Source organism: Cryptomeria japonica, chromosome 11 (genome assembly GCF_030272615.1).
Source record: "Cryptomeria japonica chromosome 11, Sugi_1.0, whole genome shotgun sequence".
NCBI classification, from domain to species: domain Eukaryota; kingdom Viridiplantae; phylum Streptophyta; class Pinopsida; order Cupressales; family Cupressaceae; genus Cryptomeria; species Cryptomeria japonica.
Genome location: NC_081415.1, coordinates 126,430,219 through 126,439,260, shown reverse-complemented (window position 1 = coordinate 126,439,260; position 9,042 = coordinate 126,430,219). Strand labels below are relative to the sequence as shown.

The following is a 9,042-nucleotide window of genomic DNA, read 5'->3' as shown; positions in this document are numbered from 1 at the left end:
CTAGTTTTGTAGTCGATAGGTGAACTAGGGTGTTAGACCAAATGTTTACTACTTCAAAACCGGTTATCTAACAATATAGAAGATCCTAACAAGTAGTGATATCCATCACGACATATACTCATCAAATTTGTAAATAATTATTTAAAATTTATGTAATTAATTTTTTACCATTTATTTCAATAATATTATTAATCTTAATTCATAAAATATAAGATTAAATGATTAACTTATTTAATTATTCATTTGTTTTCCTTTCCCATATAACCAAACCCAATCGAATATAATAAATAAAATATAAAAAAAATTAATACCATCATTTAAAAAATAAAAAACTTATATACAAAGATTCATACACACAAACAATTACATTGTGAGTAGAAGTAATTACTCGCTCATTGGAATTCCATGGATTTCACGTTTCGCACATTGCAAATCCACTACAAATTTGCATGCACTTTCCTTACATTGATATCTCCAAACCCGATTTCTCCATTTCTTGCAACACCCGCAAGTATATATTCCTCTGGCAGAAACGAGACTCAAGCGATGAGAATGAGCTGGAGAGTTAAGCCGTGAAGGAAGTCTAATGCAGAGCGGATGAAGCCTCATATGGGGACGATTACGCTCTCTATAAAACCCACCTTTGATGGGCCTCTCACAGGCTGTGCAACTATACATTTTGTGGTCACAATTTTCTTGGAAATCAAATTTAGCCCGGCTGAAAACGGGGGCCGACAAGACGTTGGACCGTTTGGCACACACTTTGTGTAGAACAAACCGGCAGTTTGAGTTATCTATTTTGTTGCACTTATATCCACAGTTGGCTCCATATTCTCTGCACCGCCCGCATTCGTACAATGGAAGGTCCTTGTACAAGATGAACTTGTGCTGGTGGGCTGTGCGCTTTGCCATTTTTTCATTCAGCTTACAATTGCATCAGAGATGCTTCCGTTTATGCTTAGAAATGCATGAGAGATCCTTCCATTTATAGCAAACTAAAGGGAGTGAAAATTTGGGTCATGGAGAGCTTCCAAGCAAGTTCAAAGATTAAGATTTTTTCGTTGGTCACGGAAAGCATCTGAGAAATTTCATGGGCATTATACGAACGCCAACGGACTTATCGAGACAAAAATTGTTGGGATTGAAGAGGCAGCGGATTTATCGAGGCAAAATTATGCTTAATCTATTTAAAATTTGTGGGGATTGAAGAGGCAGCGAATTTTTCGAGGCAAAATTATGTTTTGATTGTGAAAACAAAATCTTGTCAGTGCTATTTAGTTTGATACACAAGCATTACCGCAAAATCTGTGGGGATTGAAAAGACGGAGACAAAATTGAACAAACGGCAGTGGACTCTACTGCTAATTTTATTGTGGAAAAGATGATTCATAAAAGACGGAGGCAGATTTGAACAAACGGCAGTGGACTGTACTGCAAATTTTATGGTGGAAAAGACAATTCATAATCCAACTCATTAAAATTTCTTATGTCCCAACTATTAATGGCCATCTAATGTTTGAAATCTTGACCAATATTATGACAAGTCATAAGATGTCTTTGAATGCATTTAAATATGTCAAAATAGAGTGCCCAAATTGAGGTTTCAACCTTGATACACATTAAGATAGGTTATGAGAATTCTAAGATCATGTTCTACTTTTGACTAAGACCATAACCAACTTGCTCATAAGAATTTAAGTCAAATTGAGGTGTTATTTTTGGATCATTGCTTTGACGTGTAGTTTTTATAAACCACTTGTAGTTTGTAGTTTCAATTTTATATATATATTGGTTCTTGAGGATGGAATATTGTATTCATTTTATGATTGGCTTATATGTCCTATTATGTTTCTATAATTGTTCAAAAATATAATTTATGGTGATACTCTTTTAAAGACATGATCAAAGATTTATCTTTTAACCTCTTAGTTGATAAACAATACCACTAGTGTACTTTAGAGCATGTATTTTCTTCTCTCGAAAGGGTGTTCCTCAAATTTAAATAGTCGAGTTATGATATAGTTTTTTTTATGTATTATTATTATTCATTTATTTATAAAGCATATAGTCATTTTATGATATAAATTTTTTATGTAATGTTATAATTTATTATTTTTAAACTATTTAACATGACTGATGACACTGGCATGACACACTGTCTAGTACCATGTGAAATTATTTTGGTGCAAAGCTATGAATTGGTGAGTTCACAAATGGGGGGCCTCATCCTCATTTAACAATGTTGAGGCTCAAACCCAAGAGCACATTGGATTAGTAAAGGCACAAGTCTATGATCACAATGGCCCAATAGGGGTGTGAACCTTGGTGGTCACAACAACAACACCACCACTTAACAAAAACACTATGGGAAGAACTATTTTATGTATTATTTTATGTATCTTTAGTATTTTTAATTTTTGCACATAACTAGCCTTGAATGTTAGTGTAGCAAGCAATTTTACACCATCGCTTTCCTTCATTTGGTATCAAACACTAATCACCACAAGCTCAAAGTGTTAGGGACAATTTTTTTTACTAATCTTAAATTGAATGCCATCTTGTAGAAAATAAATTATTTTTGGAAGAAAAATGAAAAGCACATTAAGGATATATATGAAGATATTCACAAAAACTAACTTTGAGTTGTGGAGTCTCAAGATGGAGTATATATATGTATGTATGTATGTGGGTAAATCCACAAATTTATGTCACACTTTTATAAAGGAAATGGCCAATGTTGATTCTACTTTTTAAATTGAATCAATAAAAAGTGAAATATATGTTTTGAATTTTGAAATCATGTAAACTAATAAAATGTATATTTTTTTGTGTATTTAATGTTTGTAATTTTTTTTAAAATTTAAAAAAATAATTGAATATACTTTCTTATAAAGTAAACACTATAATTTAGTTGCAGATAAAATGCTAAAATTGAAGTTACACGAGGCATCACACTTTAAATAGTAAATTTTATCTTTTTGTCTTCATTTTTTTTTTGTATATTGATAACTTGAAACTTTAGTGCAAAAATATATTTTTACCTATTATATATATATATATATATATATATATATATATATATATATATATATATATATATATATATATATATATATATATATATATATATTTGAAAAGTTGTGCATACTAAAATATAAATATAACTTTTTCCATTTGGCGTCACCTTTTTTTCTTAATTATTACCAAATTAGAAAAAAATTATATCATCTTGGCATAGAATCTTTTCTCTAGTGCATTTATTTTTTTCAAATTTTTAAAATAAATTTTAGAATTTTTCCTTTAAAAGATAATCAACCTTATATTTTAGTGTTGATGACCTACTTTCAATAAAAAATAAATAAAATTAAAAAAATAGTTAAAATATTAAAAGATATATTTTGAAAAATTCACTTATAGATCTATATAAGGGTATTTTTACATTTAAAAAAAATATTATTTATAAGAGTAGAAGTTGTTGAAACATCGATTTTTTAAAAAATAAAATAAAATTGGTGATTAGACCGAAAGTGGTATAAAGTATACATTTAGTAGATAATTCCAATTGGAAAAGTTGTGGCCCATATATAAGATAGATATAATGAATCGCTATAGACCATATGTGTGTGTGTGTGTGTGTGTGTGTGTGTGTGTGTGTGTGTGTGTAGATACACACACACACACACACACATATATATATATGTTTGTATATATGTATATGTATATGTATATGTATATGTATATGTATATGTATATGTGTGTGTAGCTTATCCTTCATCTTGAGACTCCACAACTCAAAGTTAGTTCACACATTAAGGATAATAATGAAGATATTCACAAGAACTAACTTTGACTTGTGGAGTCTTATTATACAATATTTGATATATTTAATTTTATTAAGTGTGTCTAAAGATTCGAATACACAAGCCCAATTGAAGAATTTAGAGGAAATTAATTAGGTTAAATCATTATTAAATAAAAATTTGTTGACAAATGAGCTTTATGCACTTGGGATGGAGGAGAGTGTGTGGAAATGTAGTGTAACTATAGAATGAGATATGTTGTTCTTAATCAAATAAAATCAAATTAGAATAGATAATAAACCAAAATTGAAATGAACCAAAATAAACAACATAATGATTAAAAAAAATAAAAGATAAACTTGTAATATCTGAACTAGATTAACTTCCATTGTACAATATGACAATAATGTGTAATGCACACAAGTGATATCTAATTACATTCATATAATATTTTTATCTCTTGCTCAAGTAGTAAAATAAGAAAGTACATCAATAAGTAGATCTAAATTATATTGTAATAATACAAAAGTATTATAAGGATATATCTAGTACACTCAAAAATAGATATAACATCATTTCATAAGTCATAATGTAAGGGGTCGAAACTGCAATCCTTATCCATGATAAGAATATAATAGCCCTTGAAGTTATCTAAAAATACAAATATGGTAAAAAAAATTAATTAAAAATGTAAGCAATATCTAAATAATTTCAAGCTCAACTCTAAAAGATAATCCTTAAAGCTCTCATTCTATAGCTATTGTTCAATGAATAGTTTGAACCCACTATGAGGATGTTCATTTCCTTGCCATCCATCAATAGATATGAACAAGTGTCATTGATAGTATAAAGGTGTGGAACAATAGAATGCTAGTGATTATCTCACTTAGATTATTCACTTGTTACCACATAATCATAAACATAAACACATAGATATTGTAAGTGTTTGTAGCTTTGGAAGATATTTTCTCCTAGGTAAAATTAAAATAATGTTTCTCAAGACAGGTCTGCCTTGACTTACAAATTATATTTTATATTATTTTTTCTTAAAGGAGGCCGACCTATATGAAGAGACACATTGTTTTGTATATATACAAGCTGGAGACCATTCAATAAGATCAATCAATTGGAATTACTTCATTCGCTCCTCCAGCAGAAGTTTGCCATTTCAGCGGGTCGAATATCAAGGAGGAGATTATTGATTTGTATCAAGGAGAGCTCACTATTCTTTATTATTAGATTCAGCCTTGAGTAGGGCCTGAGTTGTAAGCAGATTTTCTTCTCTTATTCATCTGATATATATATATATATATATATATATATATATATATATATATATATATATATATATATATATATATATATATATATATATAAGAGAGATAATTTCTTGCTGGGTTTTTTCTCCCTCGAGTAGGAGGGTTTTCCCAAGATGTATGTTGTGTTCTATTTTTTATGTGTTGTTGTATTTCTGTGTTTTCTGTTTATTGTAAATCTAATCCTAAAATCAAAAAATCAAAAAATCAAAAATATCTCAAATGTAGAATAGATTTTATAACACAAATTCTCATTACTAGGCACATGCCAAATAATTACATCAAGATAGCCAATGTCTTACAACACATGCTTTCTAGCATATAATATACATATTAATGTAAGAAAATGAACAAGTCAAAATTACCATCAATTGGAATTATAAGCTATTTCATTCTCCCTACCCCTAGTTTCAAAGGTAAGGGTTTACTTGCTACTCCACTGGTGTCGAACTTTCTTGAGTCTTCTGGTTGTAGTTTGGATTTGGATGTGGGCCTCCCTTAGAGAGAGGACTTGGTTGATGGTCCCCCACTTTTGAACCCCTTGACTCTTCATTCAATAGATGCCTTGTTGAATGCTACTTTGCCTCCTCTAGATTCATCGACTTCTATAAATTTCTTGGTGGCCCCTCTAGACATCTTTATCTCTATGACTTCTCCTTCAATTTTGCTATTTTCAGATCCTTCTACTGAACAATTGGAAGTGCCTCCACCTTCTACTTCATCATTCCTCAAGAAGTCAACTTATGAAGATAATTTTCAATCAATCCATTCAAAGTCAATGCCCTCATTGGAATATGACTCCATGGCCTAATTAATTTTTTAACATTTATTTTAATTAATCTTAATTCATAAAATGTAATATTAAATGATTGACTTGTTCATTTTTTTCCCTTTTCACATATAAACAAATGTAATCGAATAGAATAAATACAAATATTAAAAATTAATACCATTGTTTAAAAAATAAAAAATTGTCACTAGACTTTTGGTCCACTCATGAAGTTGAATGGTTCCAAATAAACCCACCAAAAATCAAATCTTGCTAAATACAAAGACAGTTAAATTATGAATAAAAAACGATATACAAAAATTAACCCACCAAAACAATTACATTGTGAGTGGAAGTAATTACTCGCTTCTCAAATGGAGTTATTTTCTAAGAAATCGATGCTGTAACTTTTCAAGCTAAGATAATGATCACGGCTACAATGAATTTTCATGCATTTTTTTTCCTGTACTTTTTCTTTTCCTGTAAATTACGAGTCGCAAGTTCAGCAACCCCAGCAGCAGCTCCAACAGCCTGAGACACTGTATTTACCAATTTGCCCGCGTCTCCGCTTACAACTTGGTCAACAACACCACCAACACAGGGCACGAAAATTGCGAGAAGGCTGAGTATAGTAAGTACCACATGCCCAATATCTCTGCGGCCCGTTGGAATTCCATGGATTTCACGTTTTGCGTATTGCAAATCCACTACAAATCTGCATGCACTTTTCTTATATCGATATCTCCAAACCCCATTTCTCCATTTCTTGCAATGCCCGCAAGTGTAGCCTCCTCTCGCAGAAACGAGAACCAACCGATGAGAATGAGCTGGATAGTTAATCCATGATGGAAGCGTGATGCAGAGGGTATGAAACCTCATATGGGGTCGATTACGATCTCTATAAAAGCCACCTTTGATGGGCCTCTCACAGGCTGTGCAAGTATACATTTTGTGCTCACAATTTTCTTGGAAAGTAAATTTAGCCCGGCTGAAAACGGGGGCCGACAAGACATTGGGCTGTTTGGCACACACTTTGTGTAGAACAAACCGGCAGTTTGAGTTATCTGTTTTGTTGCACTTATATCCACAGTTGGGCTCCATATTGTCTGCACCACCCGCATTCGTACAATGGAAGGCCCTTGTACAAGACGAACTTATGCTGGTGGGCTATCAGCCTTGCCATTTTTTCATTCAGCGTACAAATGCATGAGAGTTGCTTCCGTTTATGCTTAGAAATGCATGAGAGATCCTTCCATTTATAGCAAACTAAAGCGAATGAAGATTTGGGTAATGGAGAGCTTCCGAGCAAGTTCAAATATTAAGATTTTGATAGGCCATGGAAAGTATGTGAGGAAGTTCATGGGCATTATACGAACACCAACGGACTTTTCGAGACAATTTGTGGGGATTGACGAGGCAGTGGAATTTTTGATGCAAAATTATGTTTCATCTATTTAAAATTTGTGGGGATTGAAGAGGCAGTGGATGTTTCGAGGCAAAATTATGTTTTGATTGTAAAGCAAAATCTTGTCATGTTATTTAGTTGGATTTTTCGAGGCTTTATTCCCTGTGGTTCTAATTTCAAGTTGCCAATTCTAGCCCCTTTTCAACATTTCCCTCCTAAGCTAGACTGTCCCAGTGACGTTCCTCCTACCTTCTTCTCCTCCAGTAGGTTCTATAGGTCCCTTTCCATTATTGGGAGCCCCTCTTCCACTATCAAGGTTCTAATTAAGGAAGATGAGTGAGGTGGGAAAAGATTTGAAACTTAGCCGTAAGTCTTTATAGGGTATCTAGGATTGAGTATCATCAAATTTCCAAATTGTGAATTTTCCTTTAGCTTCATGTTGTAAATGTACCTTCTAATTTCCTAGGGGTGGGTATGAGAGCATGAGACCAGTTCATCTAAAGTTTTCCTATAATTCTTTAGAAAAAATATTTCTTAGAAGAATGCCATAACTGGTAAGGATATCAATTACCCAAAATAGTCAACTTAAGTCATTTTTCCACATATGTTACTAAAGAAACCTGAGTGTCTTTAATTATTTTTACCAATTAAAGGAATTTGTTTTGAATCTATCGAGTAACATTCTCCAAAGACTTTGGTCAAAGACAGGCCGAGGGATGTAGCTATGGATATAGACGTGATATTATCTAAGACACTAGAATTGATAATTTAATTGCTAAGCCTATGACCATTAATGTATGGGGATACATAAATAGGGTTCGGCTTCAAATTAGGTATAGAAGAATTGTGAACTTTTCTATCAAATGACAAGTCAGAGGTTGAGGCTTTAGCATTAATTAAATGTTCATCATGTAAGTTGGCCTCAACGAGCTCAAATTGACATACCTTACTAATTGCTCAAGTTCACTGGGAATCAACTTGAGGTATTTGGCAGGAGAAATTTGCATTTTGGAAGAGATACAAAATTCCATGATATCATAAGGACTTGCACCTTTGTCCATTAACTGAGGTTTCAAAATTTCAATTATAGCTTTAGGGGTCTTATAAGACGAGCTATTATTTTTGGAAGAAGTGGACTTTTGGAAAGTGGATATACCATTTTGATTTTCACTTTCGTGACTTGTACTAAGCACTGCATAAAGGGGTCATCCAAAGTAGTAAAAATATCTCCTCCCCATATTTAGTTTGACTCATACTCTAGGAAGTCAATTACAAAGATTCCATAATCTTCAAGAAAATTCTCTTCATTTCTTACTCATCAAATAAAAATTCAGGAGAACCCAAATAACTCAAATTTTGTTCGTACAAGTAATAATGGAAAATATCAAAACCATGATCTTTTAATATTTTTTAGGTTCTAGTCAATGATATTTTTGGAGCCATTCAGAGTGGAATTTGGGGTCAAAAGTGTTGGTTTTGATAAGATAAACGGATTTTACATGGACCCGAAACCAAAAGTTTTACAATAGTCGGCAAACATGAAACAACATCAAAATAGGGGAGCTAGCCCGAGAAGACACAAAAACAAGGAAAACGCAGATAAATAAGCGAAACAAAAAAGAAAGGTCTTAGTTAATGGGGAGCACCAGATCCTTGTTCTTTTGGATGGAAATCTTGTTGATTTCTTCCAGCTCGTCCATAATGAATCTAGAGGTACCCTTGATGCTACTTCTGCTCCTGGTTCTGGAACTG

General features: G+C 32.2%; 1 protein-coding gene across 1 annotated transcript; it reads right to left on the bottom strand.

Moving 5' to 3' along the window:
- Positions 1-384: 384 nt before the first annotated feature.
- On the bottom strand, positions 385-912 carry LOC131860078 (uncharacterized). The gene has a single exon (XM_059214439.1). The coding sequence runs from the start codon at positions 910-912 to the stop codon at positions 385-387; it is 528 nt and encodes a 175-aa protein (XP_059070422.1).
- Positions 913-9,042: the final 8,130 nt, after the last annotated feature.

Coding starts and splice junctions, on each gene's coding strand:
- LOC131860078 (XM_059214439.1), bottom strand. CDS start 912: ATGGCAAAGCGCACAGCCCACCAGCACAAGTTCATCTTGTACAAGGAC.